The following is a 22,160-nucleotide window of genomic DNA, read 5'->3' as shown; positions in this document are numbered from 1 at the left end:
AAAGATTGAAAATCTCAGACTGAGGTAGTCAAGACTGTGCAATATGGGTATTTGTACAGAGCACCTGTACAGCAGTTTCTCAAAGCAGAAGCTTACCATGAGAAATGTGGCTGGCTAGTGGGGGGGGGGGCATGGATTACCATGGGGATGCCTTCCGTTAAGAAATTCACTAAGATCAGCTGGTGATACAGACAATATTTTCAGTTGGAAGTACCACTACACAGAATCACAGCCAAGAAGTCTATTCTACTTTGACTTCTGATCACTTCAACTTCACCCTGACAGAAGTCAGCTCCCATTTTTCCCCAAGCAGAGTAATTTTGGTGATATGTACAACATTCTCTTTTCTGAATTCGTAACCAGACTAAAGTAAAACAGGGGAAGAAAATGCTTTGAAGAAACACAGACATTTTAAACAAAAACAATCATTTTTCTAAACGGTTTTATTTACATTTTTCATATACAAGTACGTTAAATGATACATTCTGACTAGTATCCACACTAGTGTGAATTACATGGATTAAAGATACTGATGTATTGCATATGATGAAATGCAAAACAATCAACCCTAGGCTGTGGTCCCACCCCCTGAATCCTCATACAGCATCTGGTTTGTTACCAAGACATTTAAAATTCAAAGTGTCCATATGAAACAGAAGTTTACCTAAACAAATGTATTTGGTTGTGTTTCTTTAGGACAAGCAATAACACAGGAGTCTGACTTGCAAAACTCGCAAGACAAAAAAATACATATTAACAGCCAAACCTTTTACATGCATGTTACCAGCTTTGTATTTATTGTTTCTAGACTTGGGCTACTTGTCACAACTGTCTTCTGGACATGATTTTTATGTCTTTAATTATGGCAACCTTTTAACCCCTACTAACAACGGTTCAAAGTGACCAGGATATAATGCTGTATGCCCAATAAAGAAGATAAAAGGTGTGGTGTGAACTGGCCTGAAGCACTCAGGGCAATTACAGAGGAAAATTTCCATTCCCAGTAACTGGAACTAAAAATTCCTTAGGTCATTAAAAAAATGTTGCAAATATGTGAATACAGTTTAATAAATATGCCTAAGAGCATTTTCAACCCGGTGATTTCTCAAAGGAAACTAGCAGAGAAAAAAACCAACAACTCCAAATGCTTGCTCCAAAACTACTGAAGCATTTATGGCATTGGTAAAGAAAATGTGCTTTCATGAGCATGAAAAGCATTATTAGGTCTTTCTGCATCTAAAAGATGGTTCAAACAGTCAAAGTGACAGAGGAAGTAGTAACAGACAGCTAGGCCTACGGGATCATAGGGTATTAAACTGGATTTATTTTCACATTTCTGTAGCACCTTTTAGCCAGGTGCCAAAAGCACTTTAATCACTAAAGCAGCCTCACAACAACCCTGTGAGGTAGGTAGGTAGGTATCTGTTTCATAATGGCAAACAGGTTAAATAACTTACCCAAGGAGACACAGCACATCAGCAGAGCAGGCTAGAGTCCAGAAGGTGTGATCTATGAATTTAACATTATGGCACATGTGGGGCTAAGACTTAGACACTCCTTAATACAACTGTGAAAGAGGCACTGCCATGTGAATTGAGTCAAGTTTTCTGAGAGGAGGTTTTTACGAGAAAGGTATCAAGAGAAAAATGTACTTTAAGTAACTAGAGAGAACAAGACTCTGGGAAGAGTAGCACTACTGTTCCACTTCCTGAATTTTAAGAGATGCAGAGTAGCAAGTCAACTATTTTACTTGCTTCAATACTTATCAAACCCAAAACTCTACTTAGATGTTCAAATAGTATGACCCAAACCCAGTTGTGAACAGGGAGTTGTTTCATCCACTTATATTATTTCTAAGTCCTGTAATTCTTCTTTGAAGGTCAGGAGAAATAAGAACCAGCGCAAGAATCCAAACTTTTTCATCAATTTCAACTTTAATAGTGTAATTCCCATTAACAAACTGTCAAACCATGCTCTTCCTAATTAATCTCCACGTTCTACTGACTACCTAACCAGTCACAACACAGAGAGCAGAGCATATAAATCAGTGCTTGGCACACAGAATGTCAAATGTAAAGTATCTGGTTACATCAGCACGCTCTGTGTATCAGCTGTGGTGAGCTGGATGATGCACTAAGTGCTGAGCATTGCTCTCCACTGTATTCCACTAGGGAACACAGTCATACACAAAAAGCAGAACAGTCAGTGAGCTGAACTAACACAGTCGTAAAACCAAGATGTAATCACAGCAGTAAGGCCTGCACTTAGAACTTACACATTACAAAAGGGAGTGGCACATGCAGTTTTTGTTCCAATAGGTTATCAACAATTTCTACTGAAGACTGGAAGTGACTAAAGAACACATTAAGTCAGACAAAGGGGAATTTAAAGACTTCTAACAACTTCCAGAGTACAGCTGTTAAAGGGCTAATTTCTTTTTCATAAGGCCATTTTCATAATCCTCAACCTGGCTCATCTTCCAATACACCACAACTAGGTAACATTATTCAGCTCTGATTTATGTCTTTCAGAGGGCAAAATTCTCTAGTGAAAGACAAATCTGCCAGAAAAGAACCCCCACTTCCCTCCTCCTCTGTCTTTCTGGGATGCAGAGAGGAAATGTGTTCAAGTTAAAGAGTAAAATACTTGTTTAGACATCAGAGGAAATGCAGGTAACAGATGACTGAAGATTTTGCAATTTTCAGATTTCAATAACGAGGCAGCAAAAGTAAATAGAACGCAGTGCTGGAGATCTACCACAGGTTTATTTTACTATGACATGGCTAGAAAGTTCTATACTTCTGAACAGCCCAAGAAAAGCTTTCTAGCACGAGGAGACTAAAGTTGTCAAGGCAAAAAGCTTTTGGAAAATACTTTCCTTATACTCTTTGTACATTTTAAGGCTGCAATAAAAGAAGCCTGAACAGAACTCCTCTACTCAGATAGCCTCCAAAAATTAACTGAAGTCTTAATTTAACCACAGTGTTAAAAGAACATTTGATAAAGCATTTTGATTTGAACTCACCCAGATGGACTGTACAAATAATATGCAACCAAAACCAACACTGACAACAGTGTCCAATTGTGTGAGCGTGTTTTTTTTTTTTTTTAGAGAGGAATTTGGAAGTAAGTTATTTCAAGGTACAGCTATATATGCTCACATATGCCTAAAAAAACCAGAGAAAAGCATATTGCTTTGCTTGTAAATTGGCCACTTTATCAGCTGTAATATATGTTACTGTAACCAGAAAATGAAGTAATAACTGCGATTTTAAGAAAACTGGTTGTTACAATAAAAGATAGATTTCTGAAAATCTACACCCTCTTACACTTCTTTCAGATATAACCCTCTTCAGGTGTAACCCCTACCAGAAACCTACAGTTCCTCTTTTTCCATTGTTTTGAACAACAGAACTGTGTATTCCATTTCTCTATTATTTAAAGTGTATTACTAAGCAGACACACAAGAACCAGTGATGGTTATGACAGTTCTTTCCCTCTCAGTTCTACCTTGTGTTCCCTGGTACCTGTAACTGCTGAGGTGCTGATCTGCCCTCCTGGAAGGAACAGGTACAAAATTCTACCCTAGACTGCTACAAGCTTTGCCACTGTTGAGGTTTCTAAATACTCTGAGATTATAAATTAGGGGAGGTGATGTCTGTCAGTTCATCTCTGAACATGGTTTAAGACAGGAAGCTTTGCACTGGTAACAGGACTTTCTGCTGAAGGATGTACAGTATAGTACTGGCTTTCTGAGATGGCCTTACTCAACCCCGAAATTTCAGGCATGGGAAAGATAAAGGTTTTTAAAAAGCACAGAAATCAGGTAATTTAATGCAATTATGAAATTAGATTGGATTCTGAAAACTAGAACCTGTAGCAAACATTTCAGGGTACAAGAGGCTAATGGATTTGGCTGCAGGGTCAAAAAGGAAAAACATGTATTTGTATGTTAGTCCATTTGCAAACTCCCAAATGTGAATAACCACCAACATCCTAACCACTGCTACAAACTGCTGGAAACAAGACAGTGAAAACTCTATATATTTAATTTGGTAGCATTCCATTTAGATGGCATTATTTTGCACCGTAGCATCTTACTGTAAACTGCAATATAAAAATTTCTGCTAGATTCCCAGGATCCCAATTTTCCTTACCTTCAAAATTTACTGCCAGACATTTCTGGATACATAATTAAATGTAAAGTAAGATATGGTAACTATGCAATGAAATTTCACATCAAATGGAAGAAAAAGAGAGCTCATTTTTCATCTACAGAATACAGGTCCCCACCCCTGAAGTTTGGCATATAGAAAATCTATCTCAAGGAAAATGTGCAGCTGGAAGACGCCCACAGAAACCATGTGTACTAGTATTAAATAACAGCTGCAGGAAGGAATCAAACCAAAATGAACACCCCCACCACCCCATGATTATACAGGGAATTTCATGGCATGTCATTAAAGACAGTTCAACTGACCAATGCACTTAGTGATGTCTTACCCAGTTATGGAAACAATCACAATTTGTTGGGATTTTTAAAAGCTAATGAGCTGGGTTAATGCATTTTCATTCCAGAAATTAGCTTCCATCCCCCACACCCTCCCTGCAAACACTGTTCACAGAAACACTCAATTTCCTAAGAAAGCAAAAAAAGAAAAAAACCAAAAGAACCAAATATTCAGAGAAAGTCACTCAAATAAGTTTGTATGTGTAAATAAAAAACAAAGTCCTCTAAGTAAATGACACGGGAGGCAATAAATTGACACGACAAGCAAATAAAAGGCTAAAGCACTCCAATACCATTGAAACAGTTTTAATGTTGTTGCAATTCCATAATGCAACAATCATCAACTCATAAAAGACCCAATACTTTAGAATTCATTTTAATCATTCCTTTGTACCTATTTTACAAAATAAAGGCAAGGCATAATTAAAATCCCCTTTCCCCTAGATATTATGTGCCTATCTTATTCATACTTATAAAAATAGAAACTTAAAATCCTATGAAATGTTATATAAGAAAAAAAATATAAAAATATTAACCTCTGCTTCAATGTACAGTTTCCAGAATCTGCCAGAACTGGGGAACTGGGCAACAAGGCGTTCATAGGTCTTCCGTGCTTTGTCTATAGGCTGATTCTAAAAATTGAAAATCAAAACAGCATTTACAATATTATGATTTATGTAAATGAATATGCTGATTTTACTCCAGAACCAAATAGTGTGAGTGGACCATAGATAAGGAAATGTAATCCTATATCACTAAACCTGTGCCTCTCGAATGAGAATGCTCCAAGCGTCAAGGTCATAGGGATTTTCTTCTAGTTTCTTTTCAGCTTTCTTCACTTTTTCTGGGACATATTCAGCAGTCTAGAAAAATTAAAAAGAAGACATAAGAGATCACAAGCAGTGTTTGAAAAGTTCTGTCCCACCTGCACAGTCAAGCTAAAGATAACATTCCAAGAGTGTAACATTCCAGAGCTCAGATTTTAAGATGCAGTTTCCAAACTGGAATTCAGCTCAAACACAAGTTGTCCCACAAAGACAACGCACACTTAGCACAAGTTCTACATGTTATGGACATCAACCAAGATGTTAGACTAAACCAATTCAATGTCTCCAAAACATGAAAACAAATTTGACTTTGCCAGAATATTTACTGCACAATGAACCTGAAACATTTTTACCACCATGGCATTTTTAAGATGCAAAAAGCAAATTCAGCCCAGTATTTCTATTAGAGAGCTCAGGCAAACAAATCCAGGTTACTGCACATGGAGAACAGCAGGCATTTGCTATCACCTGTTTAAGGAGATGATGGTTTAGCAGAAACAGACACACACTATCCAAGCACACTTTCTTTGTTCACTTTCTCATCTCTCAATCTTACAGATGCCTTCCCGTACTTTTGGCACTAAAATCACTCTTTTTTAACACTCAGACATTCCCATTCATTTTTAAAAGCTTTTTTTGAGGCTAAAAGGTTTACCGAATTGAATGCAAACTTGTTACCAGTATAGTATAGATTTAAGTGTTCTTTCAAACACTTTTGGAAATAACTTGCTTCATGATTTTCAGGGATTTTTTGGTTTTTTAGATCTAACACTGTCAATGCAAAGTAGAATAAAAAATTACAGTGTGAAGATCACACACAGACACCCTCAAAATACATGCTTGTTACAACCCTAAATGACCCAAAGCTTATTACTAAGCCTGAAATATTGTTCTGACCTGTACTGGAAGCAACTTATTTACTAACTTTCCAAACCTGGCCCATTTTTAGGTAGATCATAGCGATACAAAAAGCAAGCCAACTAAATTCTTGCCTTTGTGAGATGTAACAATATAACCCTTAAATCATTACTACAAGACCTTGCTGGTGAAATTTTACAATTCCACTACATAACTACTGTCAGAATATTAATCTTTAATGTACAGTGCAGTGGGACCGATTTACCATGCAGAAAAATCTAAAAACAAAACAAACCCTGTCACTTGCTAAAAGATTATTTCAAGGAATTGATTTTAATTCTTAATATTGGGTGTAGGTGCCAGAATGCCAGGATAGGGCAGGCTGGAAGGGATCACCTGGTCCAGCCTCCCTGCCCCAGCAGGGCCATCCCAGAGCACACTGCACGGGTCAATACGTCCTTCTGAAGCTGAAAAACACAAACAGCACAGATGGAACCAACACTCCTCTCTCTCAAAGGGGTCATCACTCTTTAGAATGAGAAGGTGGTAACTGCACTAGTTCTGAATATTTTTCAGCCTTATCAGTTCTTGTGTCAGTGGTATTTAATTCAAAGCATCTCCCTTTAATGATATTTTTAAATAAAACTACTTATAAAATGGAAAAAGGATCAAAATGTTGCAGAATGTTATGTTAAATGGATATGTAGTAGCAGATATGCAATAAAGGGAAAAGAAAAAAATCACTAGGCTGGGCTTTATAGGAGTTTAGCAACCATTATTCCTTTGATTAACTTTTTAAGCCACTCTTAACACTAACTAATGCAAAGCAGTGTAGCTTGGAAGGTAAGTATTAAATTAATTTGATTAAAAAAATAAAAGTAGCTCAAAGCTGTCAGCTCTAAAGTAGTAAATTTATAAACCCATAAAGCTTCTAAACTTTATAAATTTATAAAGCCATATGAATAGTTTTACATCCCTAGGTCCATCAAAATTTTGATTCTGCAGTACCAGGCTGAAGTTCAACTGATACAGACTTAAGATGTAAAACAGTATAACATGAACCAGTGGTTTAATTTCTTCCCAAACGACATACATAAACATAATTCAGCTTCCAGAAACAGCTGAACGTTGTTCATTCAAAAAATGAAGCTGAAATTTCTGAAGTTTGAAACAAATTCTGTAAGCTACCCCTACAGGTGACCCAAAGCTGGAATGCCGCTTATCCAATAAAGTGCTAACTCAAATACATCCACATCAGTGGGAAGCACTGCTTCTCACTACAACCATCCCAGTGAAATCTACTTGTCTCAAATAAATTATTCGGGATACATTTAGACAGAAATGCCTGGCAGATGTACCATTAATGTGTGCTGCAATAAAAGAAGCCCACCCTACAAAAACACAACGTCCAGCACTCTAAAGTACTGACTTTTAAACAAGATAAAGTAGAATGGGCGCCTTTCAACTATTATAGCAGCAGTTTAGTTGTATTTCCTCCCATCTTTCCATTTTGCCACTCTCCAAAACAACAGGCATTTCACTGCAGTGGCCACTGAGTTAAGACTTGCAGGAATTTGATTTCACCTATGCAGATACAGGGTCAAACTCAAACTCAGAAAGGCAGAAACAGCTCAGGAAAAAACAAATGGGGATAAGATGCACAACCATAACAATCCTAAATTAATTCTAGAATCGATGTGCGCAAGAAGCACACTTATTTTACTGGAAAATAAAAAGGACTGATTTTTTAAGTTGGCAAATAATTGTTTAGCAGCAGCAGATAGAAGTTCTCCATTCAGTTATTCAAGACAAATTATAGGCACCCTACAGAACTGAAAACAATTCTACAATGGTCACAGTTTTAAGGTGGACTGCCTGGACTTGCCTGTGCCTTAGGTCACATAGAAGAAGAAAACACTTTCTCAGAGGCAGTGAGAAGTCCCTCTCCTGTCCCTTTCCACCTCCAGCACAGGTAAAAGCCATCCACACCTCAGGACACACTGCACTGCAGGCAAATCAGTGTCCAGCTTCTACCTGAGCAAAAACAAGGCCTCATTGCATCTTCACAAATAATCACTCCTGATCTCCTGGAGGAACCAGCACTTGGGATTTTCTGGGCCGTTTGGCCAGAGCTGAGTGTGTGAGCAAACACGCACTGTGAGGACTAACAGCTACTGCAAGCACACAGCAAAATGGACCCAAGAGCTTGACTTTTAACCTAACTCAACTACAACCAGGAAGACGTGTGATCCTAGCTCTGTGAACTTTATGTTTTGTGCTCACAGCTGCTGTTAGCACAGTTCAAGGGCATGTAGCTTTTGTTTATGCATTTCTCATTGTACTACTTGCACAACAGCCGATATCCACAACTGTGAACATACAATTCCTGGGTGTTCACGGCCATTATCCTGCCCCTACATAAGCATTTTCAGATACGCTCATCCTGTAACAAGCCAGTTCAGGGAGTTCAATCAGCAGAAAAATAATCCTGTTAGAAAAGGTGATTAACTTTCTAATGGTTCAACCTCCTGGTTTCAGAATCAGATGCAGAAAAAAGGATGCAAAACCATCAGGACTCTAGCCAGCTTAAATACCATCAAACTGAACCTGATCAGATACTGGCTTTTAACTTCTCTTTACTACCAGAAAGAAATATTGCACATAGACTGTAAAAACACTTTTTTCCTCTGCTCCTGTTAACTGTGTTCAGGAGACCTCTACATCACCAGGATCCTATCTCATAAACAACTCTTTGAAGGTAATGGAATTATTTCAGCACTTGGGGTTTCTACAAATTATTACTACCTAGTCCAGATCACAACTACCCTTTAATTATTTATACACTGACAAACAGCAATGGATTTGAAGTTTCACAGATACTGGAAGTATAAAAAGAGAAATCTAGGAGCTCCTTCCTGCAAAATACATCAACTGCACAAAATCCAATTTTGAATTCATAAAGAATGTCTGAGGGAACAAAACCAGAGGAGATAAAGTTCACTTTTAGTACTTGTTTCCACCAAGGGAGTATTCTTGGTTTATCCCACATTCCTAAAATCAACAGTTTCCTCAGGCCTCTTGAATGAATCTTCATGACTCCCAAGTGTCTAAGAAGATACCTAAACACCTTCAAAATCTTTGCAAGACTAAATACATACAATTGTTTAAGGCATCCTCTGCAGTGAAAAGGAAATGTGTTTAAAACAACTTATATCCATGAAGTGGCCAGCTCAAGATGCTTTAAAAACTACCACTAATTAGGAAATAAGAACTTCTACAAACCAGACAGGTAGGCTGCTGTATACAAAAAGACAGAGGAGTTTTAATGGCTAGTTTAGTCAAATTGCTTCAATATCCAAAGAGAGGTTTCTGGACATTAAGAAAGAAGCCACTGTTGGGTGGTTTTGTCTGGCTGTTGCACACTTTGGCACAGCCTGGCCTGTAACAGATCCAGTGAAAAAAACTTCAATTAACATACAACTTAACAAGCATTGTTAGTTGTTCGGTTTGCTAAATTTACAGCTTGATTTAGTCTAAGGCTTTTTTCCCTTAAAGTTTATTTATAGCTGCATGTGCAGAGAGCAAGTTTTAAAACCCTTTCCTCAGTAACACATCCCTGGGGGAACTGGAGTTTCAGCTCATCAATCCTTGCACTTTCTTAAATGTTTTTAATGCCTTCTTCTATTCTACACTAAACCACTCGAACTGTGAACAGCCTTGAAAAAATTGTGTCCCTTAAGACTGGATCACTATGAGCAGACACAGACCAGCACATTCATCTTGACCAAAAATGGGTACTTTTGTAAGTACTGCCCCATCCTAACATAATCTGGGCTCAAAGCTCCAGATAAATTAAAAGTTTTAGATTAGTAATGATTATCGTTCTTTCCTCACAGGACTATTTCCCAAATGTTGGACTGACACATTTCTCACTTGAACTTCTTACTGGTATACCTGGAACTTCCTGACTCTGGAAATGAACCGAAATTATAATTTATTTACAGCTGTGTAAAAACTGTCATTAAACCACTGAGTTACAAATTCAGAAGCTTTCCTTCACCAATACTCCTACTTGTTCTGTCTACTCTTAAAGAAATTCCTCTGAAATGGCTCCTCCTGTGATCTTAAACCCACAAGATCATGCAAGAAAAATCTTTCCTTGCTGCATTCAGTGACATTTATTTTTAAAATACTAAACTAAAGTTAACAACAGCATTTACAGTTGTCTTCAGCATGCAGAAACTTTCATGATGTACCACATCAAAGAGACACAAGACAAGGAGAGGAAGAAACCAAAAGGGACAGAAATACCATCAAGAAACCAGAACAAACTGTTTTTGAGGTATTTTCTATAGTCACAGAGACAATACAGACATCTTTTTTTCCCACCTTAGACCAGATCCATATTCATGGCACATAAAAATGCATCACAGACTGGGGTGTGTATCTTAGAAACACTAACTGGAAGTGTGAAACGCATGTTCTAACCTAAAAGATCAGAAGACAACTAAAGCAGGGGCAAAGCAAATGCTATAGGGTCTTCAGACAAAGGTGATGCCTGGCAAGTATTTATAAACTGGGGGGGGGGAAAGGTGGGGAATTTGGGTTTTGTTAGCAAGCACATGAAACAACCACCACAAGTGAAATTAAACTAGATGTGTACATCAAGGACCACAAAAACGTCCAGACATCCCTAGGTGCAAGCCTGGGCTCTCTGTAACCCTGACACGTGTGGCTGCCAAGAGCCTGTCAGGGAATTTCCTGGCAAACAGGAGCAAGTGCAGCCTTTCAGCCTGCAAAAGTGCATTTCTATTTCTATGATACAGACAGGGCCAAGCGTTTAGTATTCCAGAAACTGACCCTGGAAATGCTACCTCCACATCGTGGAGGCCTTGCCGGAAGTCAGGCAGGGCTCTGACAGGTTTTAAATCCTCACATGATTCAACTGGTTTTCCAGGAATAATTCGGGCCCAGCACAGTTAACAAGGAGCAAGAATTTAAAATAAACTCCAAGAGTTGTGGCTGCATAGTATTTCTTCATCCTCCTGCTCCAGTTTGTTCCACAATAACACAATGAGGAGACAACCTACATAACATAGATCAGGCTCCTGATCAACACAGTAAAGCAGCCCAAAAATTCCTGGAGCTAAGCTTGCCCTAAAGGCAGTAAAGACACGTTCCAACTGCACTGCACCTGGTACAGTAAAGCCTCTTAAAGCCCACGCCTTAAACCTTCCATTCCCTTCACCCTCCCTCTCTTCCTACAATCACCATTCCATCCTGTCCTTCCTTTTTCCACCACCACAGCTCTGCACTTGCTGCAGACAGCATGGCAGTTCATTATTCACCTGGCTGCTTTTTGGCAGTGCCTCCCAAAAGCCGGGATGTGGGATGTAAGATGCAGAACCCCCCGGCTGAGAGTGGGTCAAAGCTAAGAGCACTGCCTTGTCCAAGATTTCTCACCTGCCATCACACACTCTCACATTTACACCGAATGCACAGCACAGATGCAAATTAACTGCGCTGACCCCTGTGACTGCCAATGAAAACAGCACCCAAAACCTCAGAGCTGGGAGCAGCAGATGAAACCTGAAACAGCAAATGCAGCTGCAATCCCACCTCTGGCCAGCTTCAGTTTCCTGCAGCGAGGCACACTGAGAAGCCTCAGAGCAGAGTGCTTTCATGCTGAGTTCAGGCCTTTCAGGTGCAGCGTGGGTGCCCCGTGTGCTGCTCCTCCCTCCAGGGAGGATTTGGGACCCCCCAGCCGTGCCAGAGCACAGCCAGGCTCACTGGAGGCACCCAGTGGGAGCCCCTGTGCTGAGAACTCCCCGGCAGGGCTGCTGAACACCCTGGGAGCTGGATGTGGCAACGGGAGGCAGAAACACGAGTCTGCCAGGTGAGAAAAGCTGTTATTGAAGGTAAAGAAAACCGAGGGCAGGAAGGTAATGGACCGTAACAAAATCAGAGACTTGCAGGAAATCAGAACCCAGAGCCCTTCATCAGGAAAACGGAGCAGTATAAATAAACAAGTAACACTTAACCCAACCTCTGAGAGCTGTTTTTTTTTGAATGCCAAGTGTATCCAACATGGACACCAGGGAAGCTCGGTATGGCCCAAAGGCCAAGCCACAGGTCAGGCTGTGTGCTTTACACAAGCTGCAAAAAACAATTTTTGGAAGAAACAAAACAATTTCCAGCTTTGGGAATGCCAAACCCCTCTGAGAGATGGCACACCATCATTTCACTGGCCACTTCTATGCAGCACACACACACTAACTCAACCTTCTGCTTATCAAATTCTCCCTGGCAAAGGAAAATAAAGTCCAAAGTGGGCAGGGCTGAAGTTAAGCAGTAACACTTTACAAGCTACAGAAACACCCGTGCTACTTTAACAAACAGATTAATTAAGCTATGAAACATTAAGGCATTCTTGAAAACATATTAGGAGCGGGGAGAGGAAATCTGGAATGTGCTACACACCAGCAGTAACAAAACCTTGCTGTGGCACGTTCTTACTTCTTTGCAGCCATCTATCTCCTGCTCAAACAAATTCCCAGTACACTCCCCAGCCTGATCCACTTGGAACACACAGGGAAATTCGGGAAATTAAACTGATGAGGGAGAAACTATCTTACATTTCCTACACCTGTCCCACCCACCAAAACAGTGACCTGATGAAATTTACACGTCACCCTTTAGGGGTACGGGCCCAGACACACAGAAATTCACCCGTTTTGGAAGAAAGTGACATTCTACAAAGAAAAAGCCACTTCAAGAAGCAGTAAGGAGTCAGCTTGATTTTAAGTATTTCTAAAGGCTGCACTGGCCACTAAGACACGTGGGACTATCAAAAATTCTTCCCTGATTCAGGAACCTTCATCTCCAGCTCTCCAATTAATACCGATTTCAAATATAATCCCACTTACTAAAAAAAAAAAAAAAAAGTCATTTAAGAGAAACTCTGCCAGAAAGTTGGAAATCATTCACAACAGCACCAGATTTAAAAAAGTGACATACAACACTCTGGTGGTACCTCCCCAGAAATTAAGATGGATAAATACAGGGTAAATACACACTTTAGTCTATAAAAAAAAAAATACAAAGAAACCCCAAGCCAAACTCCCCTGAAACTGCGGCTGTTTCACAGAACCCTAGAACTGTGAGGTTTGGAAGGAACCTCTGGAGATTCCCTAGTCCTCCTGGGAAGGCAAGGTCACCTGCTGGAGCAGGTTACACAGGAATGTTCCGCAAAGAAGACTCTTTTATCAAAGGAACACATGTTTATTGTTCCTGGCTCAAAGACTGAGTGTGTTCGAACGACGCTTTATTCCGGAGGCAGCTGGCGTCGTTGGAGAGGCCTTCCCCATGAGACGCCTCAGTTCAGACAACGCTCGCTTTACATAACGCCGCAAACCGCCGCTGGAAGCAGCCTGGCCGGCTTGCGGTTTTGTCCCCGAGCGCGCCGCGTTCAGCGGCCGCGACCGAGCGAGGCCGTGACGGAGCTGGCCGGGGCCTCCATTGTCCACGCCGCCCCGAGCCGGAGCTCCGGGCGCCTCACCGCCTGGGCCGGCTCCGCTCCCGCTTCCCCCGCTGGCCCAGGGGGCACACGGAGCTGCTCCCGCTGGGCGGGAGGGCAGGGGAGAGCCCCGGCCGGGCTCAGGGCCCGCCGCACGCCCGCCCCCGCCGAGCCCGCGCCGCACCGCTCCCTCAGGGCGCGGCCTGCGCCCACCCGGCCCCCGCTCACCTGGTCGCCGGCGCTTCCCTCTCCGGACATGGCGCGTTCAAAGCGGGCTGGGGCGCGGGGCCCCGAGCGGGTTAAAGGCCCTTAAAATCGCTGCTCCGGCCGCGGCCGCCGCGCCGGGAGAGCGGCAGCGAGCGAGCGGCAAAATGGCGGCGGCGCCTCCGGCCCGGGGGCGGGGGAGCGGGGCTGGCGGGAGGAAGTGCGTCATCGAGGCGCGCGGGGGCGGCCGGAAGTGGGCGGGGCGGCGCGCTGAGGGCGGGAGGGCGCGCTCTGGAAGCGCTTCCTCTTCCCGCTCTTCTTCCCGCTCGTCTTTTCCCCTTTTTCCGCCCTTTTTGCTGTCCCTTCCTTCCCTTTCCACGCTGAGGGGGCAGAGCTGGCTTCCTCGAGCCATTCCCGCCTCATACGGGCAGGATGAAGCCGCGATGCCCGGCCCGGTCCTGAGGGTGGCCGCGGGAGCCGCTGTAGCCGCGCTCATGGCGCTGGCGAGAGGGACGGAGGGAACTGGCGGAGTTCGGTGACTTCCAGCGGCTCCTCGCCGGCGCTTTGCCTTTGCTGAGGTAGCGCCAGCGCTGGCTGCCAGCCGCGGACTCGTCCTTTCCGCCTCACAAGAGATCTCGCTAATCGAGCCGAGTTCAAAACACACGCTGAGATCGCGGACGCGTAAGACCTCAAGGGCACAGGAGGCAGCTCCCCCTAAAGCTATTTAATTTTGTTTACAAAATACCCACCAGCCTGTTCGTGAGAAAAGGGCCTTGAATCAGCTACTGCAGGGAAACTGTGCTGTATGAAAAAAGAAAAAAACAAAACTAGAGGAGGCTTGGCAGACAGCAAGGAGGTTTAGCTGCCTTCACAACAGCAGCGTGAGTGTTCTTAAAACTGCGTAACACAGAAATACATTAAGTAACTCGGTGTTGGCACTGGGCTTTCCTTTCTGCCTCATCATCCAGAAGTCACTGTCTTAAACCACAGAAACGTGTGGAAAGAGGACACGAGGAAAACACAACGTGCAACCTTCTGAAGCTTCACCTGGGAAAAATAAACGGGGCAGAGAGTGAAGAGTTGCTTGGCTAAATGTACAGTGACGCATCTCAGAATTTTGGTTTTTCAAAAGTGAAATACAAACGTGTCATGGCAGATAAGCTATGCTGTCCTTGGAGAACAAGAACTTTGTGACGTGAGCCTATCTTGTTGAAAATACTTGAGAAATAAATACAACTTCTTTTCAAAAACCCCGCAGTTTTCCAATTAGTTCTTGTAACTTTTTTCCATTTCCTATACAGGAACTAATTCCTTCAAAGTAACTGCTTGAAGCAATGCTGGTGAAACCTCTAATTAGACAATACTTGTCTTATTCCAGGGCTGCAGAGTATCAGCTGATTTTTTTTTTCCCCTAGTTCTTCAGGTTTACATTTGGTGTGAGCGTCAGGGCTCCCAGCCCGAGGTAACTGGGACAGCAAGGACATGATTACAGGCCCGGAAGGTGCTGCTTTGGAAGGGCTGCGCTTCAATTTTTTGGCTGGTTTGTGACAGGAGAGCAAGATCTTGGCAAACCGTAAGCAAAGCAAATCTGAAAGGAAGCTGCTTTCACGGAGGTGGGGCAGTGGTTATCAAACAGACCTGACATACCTGTCTCCCAAGGTATTTTAGCAGCTTATTTTTAATTTTAGTTATGAAATCACGGGGTTTGTGCAACTATAACCACTGAAAACATTGTTTGCCACCTTATTTTTAAAAGGATTCGATCACAGATATGATTATGTTAATTATGTCTGCTCAGTGCTGGAGAGAAAGTTTAAGGCCCTTAGATTTGAACTGCCCCGTTAATTTCTGCGTCGGTGCTGAACCTCCAGCTGCCAGAGTGCAGAGGATGCTGAAGATTGTCCTCCCCAACGTGTCACCAGTGCCACCACACTTGGAGGCTGTGGGCTGTCACCCCTCCTCTGAGATGGATTTCAAACACAAGGTAAAGGCAAGGACCGGAAAACTGAGAGAGCTCATCTTGCTCTTGGCCAGGGGCCTGGTGGGCCCTGATGTTTCCTCAGCTGAGACTTGTGCAGTGCCTTGGTCTCCTACAGAATCCATAATCACCCCTTTTGTATTTCTGGATTGACAACACCGTGGGGATTGTGTGAGCTAGAAAAGAGGAGGCAGTCAGAGAACTGCTGAGCTGCTTGGATGTTCATCAGTCTGTGTGCCCAGATGGGATCCATCCTGGGGTGGTGAGGGAGCTGGCAGATGAGCTTGCAAAGCCAGTCTCCATCATTTACCAGCAGCCCAGGCTCACTGGTGAGGTTCCAGGTGACTGAAAGCTGGCCAGTGTGACGCCCATTCCCAAGAAGGGTGGGAAGGAGGATCCTGGTAATTACAGACCAGTCAGTCTGACCTCAGTATCCGGTAAAGGTTATGGAGCAGTTTATACTGAGTGTCATCACGCAGCACCTGCAGCATGGGCAGGGTCTCAGACCCAGCCAGCATGGGTTTAGGAGGGGTAGGTCATGTTTGACCGACCTGGTCTTCTTTTATGACCAGGTGACCCACCTGGTGGATGCAGGAAAGGCTGTGGATGTTGTCTGTTTGGCCTTCAGCAAAGCCTTTGACACTGTCTCCCACAGCACACTCCTGGAAAAGCTGGCAGCCCGGGGCTTGGACAGGAGCACTCTTTGCTGGATTAGGAACTGGCTGGATGGCCAGGCCCAGAGAGTGGTGGGGAATGCTGCTGCATTCAGCTGGGGACAGTCAGTGCTGTTCCTCAGAGGTCTCTGCTGGGGCCAGTTTTGTTCAATATCTTCATTGATGACATGGATGAGGGTATTGAATCTTTCATTAGTAAATTTACAGATGACACTAAGCTGGGAGCGTGTGTCGATCTGTTGGAAGATAGGATGGCTCTGCAAAGAGACCTGGAACGGTTGGATGGATGGACAGAGTCCAATAGGATGAAGTTCAATAAGTCCAAGTGCCAAGTCCTGCATTTTGGTCACAATAACCCCCCTGCAGCACTACAGGCTGGGGACAGTGTGGCTGGACAGCGGCCAGGCAGAAAGGGATCTGGGGCACTGATGGACAGCAGGTTGGACATGAGCCAGCAGTGTGCCCTGGTGGCCAAGAGGGCCAATGGCTCCTGGCCTGGATCAGGAATGGTGTGACCAGCAGGAGCAGGGAAGTTAATCTTCCCATGTACTTGGCACTGCTGAGGCCACACCTTGAGTGCTGTGTCCAGTTCTGGCCCCTCAGTTTAGGAAGGATGTTGAGACGCTTGAGCGCATCCAGAGGAGGCAATGAGGCTGATGTTTGGAACACAAACCCTGTGAGGAACGGCTGAGGGAGCTGGGGTTGTTTATCCTGGAGAAAAGGAGACTCAGAGGTGACGTTATCACTCTCTACAACTCCCTGGAAGGTGGTTGTATCAGGTGGGGGTTGGGCTCTTTCTCCAGGCAGCACTGGAGAACGAGAGGACACAGTCTTAAGCTGCACCAAGGGAAATATAGGCTGGATATTCGGAAAAGGTTTTTTACAGAAGGAGTAATAAAGTACTGGAATGGCCTGCCTGGGGAGGTGGTGGAGTCACCATCCCTGGATGTGTTTAAGGAAAGACCAGATGTGGCATTTGGTGCCATGGTCCAGTTGAGGTGTTAGGGCTGGGTTGGACTCGATGATCTTGAAAGTGTCTTTTAACCTAGTCACTCTGTGTTTCCATCTACATTTATATTCCCATAGGTCGTAATTAAGAATGAAACTCATCCTGCAACCAAACTGGTGTTGCTCCGCATTTGACATGCAGTGAGCTGTGTCTCACTAATCAGGTGCATCAATGTCAAACATGAGGGAGGAACCCAAACCCAAACAGGCTTTGCTGAGTTTGTTTTCTTGGCCTCTGCACTGCTACTGCTGGGGTTTGTAGTCAAGAGGGAAGGAAGCACCTGGGGGGCTTTGGGTGGTGAGGAGGAAAAGGCAGTAGTGGGATTGAAATGGGCTTAGAAATTTAGAGTATAAGCAGAAAACAAAGGTGAATGGGCCACTGAATAGCTAGGGTGATGAGTAGAAAATAATTACAGCAGACTACATAGTTGCAGGAATGTATTTTAATAGTGTAATAAGATGTTAAAAGTCTGGATTGAATTCTAGGCTCCTCAACATCAATTCATTTACTTGAATTGCCTATAATTTAATGCTATTTATTACAGTATTGCATAATTTATTTTTTGTAAGCAGCTCTTCAGTTTTCTAAGAAAAATATAAATAATCCTCATGTCGTCTAAACAAGCTTTTTCCAAATCTCGTTCTGTTTTCAATGCAGAATTCTTTCCCAGTGCAAGTAGTTGTTGCCTTTCTATAACACTTCTTGCTGTTTCAGATCATTATTAGTATTCATCAATGTTTATTTATATTGCCTTGTGGATTCTTTGGAAAATTTACCATCATGAAATGAAATCTGAAGCTGGATCTCTCTCTCTTTGGTCAGAGCTGTATTTTAAGGATGAAACACTAAGCAGTGAACACAGTGCAGTGAATTGTGTAAGCCAACAACTGGGTATCCTCAGAGGCAGGGTTACACTGGTTTTTTCCCTTGAGATCTGTGGTCAGATATTTCTGGATGTACCATTTATAGTGTACATACAGTGGGTCTAACATGTCCTGAATGCCTTGGGTGTATATTCTGTGTGGAGATCAGTCCCCCAGTGTGAGCACAGTCAGTCCTACATGTCCAGCAGCCATTTCTCTGGCTGCAATTTCTCTGGCATTCCTGCCTGTCCACTGCCAGGCTGCAACAGTGTCCAAGGCTCTGAAAATCACAGAGAGACTGATAACCACCAGCCCTGCCTGGGCAAAATTTGTCGGCAGAAGAAGAGTGGAAGTCTAGAAAACCTCAAGTTAACAAGTTAAAAAAAAATAAAAACCGGAACAACACACAAACACACAGCACACTAAAAACCCCATACCAAAACAAGGAAACACCAAACCAATAGCAACAACAGCAACAGAAAACCAGCTGAAAAACGCAGTTCTGGATTGAAGTCCAAATGAAGCCTTGCAGCTGGAGGGAGAAAGATGAGGTAACGTGTATAAATAGCAGCACAGTTCACTGATTGCCATGTCCTCAAATTTTCGGGCTGTTTGTAACCTAGGTATTTTTGAAGTCGTTCCAATGCGCCTAATGACCGCTAGCATGCCGCACGTGTTCTCGCGGCTTGTCGCTGTCGGCCGGTGCCCGCTCGGTGTCCCCGCTCTGTGACTCTCCCGGGAGGTGGCACACAAACACCGTGCGGCTCGGCTGGGAGCGGAGCGAGGGGACGAGCTGCACGTACCTGGCAGCCGCCCAGCAGGGAAAATGGCACGGCACCAGCTCGGGGGGTTTTATGGCTGGATTACGGGACTTTTCTTCCTGCCACATTGCTGTTGAACATCACAACATCGTCTCTCTGTGAATCCTGATGTTGAGTCACGGCTTGCAACGATGAATCATTTTTAAAGTATTTTAACTTTACCTTATTTTAGGAAAAAAAGTCACCCACATTTCTGGGTGTAAGGGTTGTAACAGTTAATAAGGGCAGAAAGTAGGAGCCTGTGGAAGGAAAAGAGAGTCATCAAAGGATAACTGGAAATCAAAGAGGGAACTCGCCAGTAGGCAGCATAGAGATCATCCGACAAATAAAAGGGAGAACAAAATGAGGTGGGGCAGAACATGCTTACTTGTAATTTGTTTTATGCTTTTGCATACCAGTATGCCTCAGGTGTTTTCTAGTGTATGCTTGCTCACTCTGGTTGCAAATACACAGAAAAAGCCTCGTAAAAAACATAGTGGTGATTGCAGGTATTTCGCACTTAAAGCCAGTGATACAAAATTTAGTGTTCGTTGTGATTAGTGGATATAATACTGTAGTGCTTCCAAAAAAATGCTAGTGATAAACAATAAATAATTGACAAAGCATAATGTTGCTTACACTCAAATGCCTTCTACTTAGCTGAATAATCCAATCATCATAAGATGATGTGTAAGAGTGAGTTTATAAGACATTACAAGCTGTTCATTTTCATAATGTACTGGGGAACATGGACACAGAACATCACAGATTTCCACCTCAGGGTGTTTTGGGCAGAACTCTTGTTTGCTTAAACACAAGGTGTCCACAGCTAGGAAGCTCCCGCTGCCGACATAAATCCTACCTATGGAAGCGCTGTGTTTGTGCAGCCTGGGGAAACAGGAAAGGTGGAACTGGCCACCCGGTCCACCTGTAATGGGGGTGGGGAGGTTGCTATGCAACTTTAGTATTTGATGTTTTGCTTGAAAGCTCAGCTCCAGGAAACAAGGGTTTACATAAGAATCAATCCATCTTTCTTTCCTCTAAGTTTGTTTCCTTCTATTATGAAACAAAGCTTGTTTGTGTGATTCAAGTGCATCACAAGCTCCCAGAAACCTAGATGCAATGTGAAAGAAACCAAAGTTTGAGATTGTTTCAAGCTCGTTATTTTAGGCAAACTTGATTTACAAATCCTGGAAATGCCAGTATAATGGAATAGCAACCACCCCCTCCTCCTGCATTCCCTGTGTACAGCTTGATGCACAAAATACCCCTTGCTTCATTTCACCTTCAAAACCCGTGGTGACTGTGCTGGGTGTCCCGCCTTAAGCTACATTTCTGTCTCTAATGAGGCCAGTGTTGTTATCAAGGCTAATTTTGTAGAAATGACTGATGTTCCTGACCTCTGTGTGAATCTCCTGTACTGCTGATATCGCCTCGTCCAGGCCTGCATGCTGCACGTGAAATCCCAGCCCCCTACGAGTTTTTACCCCTGTGTAAATTTACTTTGACAGATTGCATGCGCTTTGAATTAAGGACCGTGTTTTCATATTTATCTCTAAAGCATCTGAGAACCATGGTGATTATACCAGACAAGCAGACAGATACACTTGTGCTTAATGGTAACTGCAATGCTGGGGTCTTTTTCTGTAAGAAGCTGGGATTCATGTTAACAGAGTGGTTTTCTGCAGTTAAACCAGTGATTCCAAGTTTTCTTGTGTGCCATTTTTTAGTAAATTAATATGGACACAAAGCTAAGGAGGTGCTTTTATGTTCTCTTTATTAGCTAAGCTTATACTGCATTTGAACCTGGAATGATACCTCAGCCTAATCACCACATGCTGCAGTAGAATTTACTTTGTTGTTGTGTTTCTGAAATAGTATAACACTGCACTTTGAAATCTCATTTAAGAGAAATGTCTCAGCCTAAGTAGAAGAAAAAGCACCATTCAGGTCAACAGTCTGAAAAGTATTGTGTCTTCCAGGCAGCTCTAATTATGTATTGATTGTACTTAAATCTTGCATTACAGTTCATTTCATGTTACATTCGTGCATTTGTTTTTCTTTTCCTTGTGTTGTTTTGACAGTTTTTAAATAATAATACATGGGCGAGTGTTTACTCTGGAACAGCCATTTCATTTTCTTAGCATACAGAGGGCAATGAGGCAGAAAAGGGAATGTCATGCTTATATATTAGTTAGTACTTGTTCCGAGTAGCATCTTTGCAAAGATTCGGGACAATTCCTGGCGAAATTACTCAAAATGTAATGATCCTGCAGTGATTTAACATGAAAAAATGAGATGCCTTGGATTTTTATTATATTTGTTTGTTCCTTGACCAGAAATGATATGTCTTTGTTTGTCATCGTTCAGGCTTTCCGTTGTCACTCTCGTTGCAGTCGTTTGTCTTGGTTTTGTTCCTTGGAGCAAAGAACTAGAGCTGCTGTGTATCAGAAGTATGCATTCATCCTATGAAAAACAGATTTTCAGTGCAAATTTGGTCGAAAATGAATGAATCCCACAACGTTCCTCTTCTTTTTACTTTTTTCGCCCCCCTGTAATTCGTTAGAAATCATGAGCACAGAAGGATGCGTGCATATCTCAGCACAGTTTGGAAGTGCCATCCGCTCAGACATGACAGTAGGTTTGGGAACATTGTCAACACTAATCGCCTTGTAAATCCAGGCGCCCATTGCAAGAGCTGCAGCTTTCCCGGTTACAAACATACTGCCAGGAGATTTGGAACAATTAAGCGGTAATTGTTCTCACAGAACGGGAGAAACAAGCCTCTGGGCTGTAGTTTGGATGCTGGAAGGACCAGGGCACTTTCTCACAGAGCCGTATGCAGCATGGAAAGCTCCGGACCCCACTGCGGCTTCCAAAGGCCCTTTCTGCAGGGTGCGCTCCCGTTCCTGGGCGAGAAA

General features: G+C 42.9%; 1 protein-coding gene across 1 annotated transcript in view; it reads right to left on the bottom strand.

Moving 5' to 3' along the window:
* CSTF3 (cleavage stimulation factor subunit 3) overlaps positions 1-14,119 on the bottom strand; it is a 47,525-nt gene extending 33,406 nt beyond the window's left edge. Inside the window, exons 1-3 of the mRNA XM_066187235.1 lie at positions 13,940-14,119; positions 5,272-5,373; positions 5,047-5,142 (exon numbers count right to left, since the gene is read on the bottom strand). Coding sequence (XP_066043332.1) covers positions 5,047-5,142; positions 5,272-5,373; positions 13,940-13,969 — 228 coding nt within the window. The 5' untranslated portion in view covers positions 13,970-14,119. The remainder of the gene's footprint in view (positions 1-5,046; positions 5,143-5,271; positions 5,374-13,939) is intronic.
* Positions 14,120-22,160: the final 8,041 nt, after the last annotated feature.

Source organism: Chamaea fasciata, unplaced genomic scaffold (genome assembly GCF_029207755.1).
Source record: "Chamaea fasciata isolate MVZ Bird 193981 ecotype frontalis unplaced genomic scaffold, bChaFas1.0.hap1 SCAF_7, whole genome shotgun sequence".
NCBI lineage: Eukaryota > Metazoa > Chordata > Aves > Passeriformes > Sylviidae > Chamaea > Chamaea fasciata.
The sequence above is the reverse complement of the archived record's forward strand: the minus strand, read 5'-3'. Positions and strand labels throughout refer to the sequence as shown.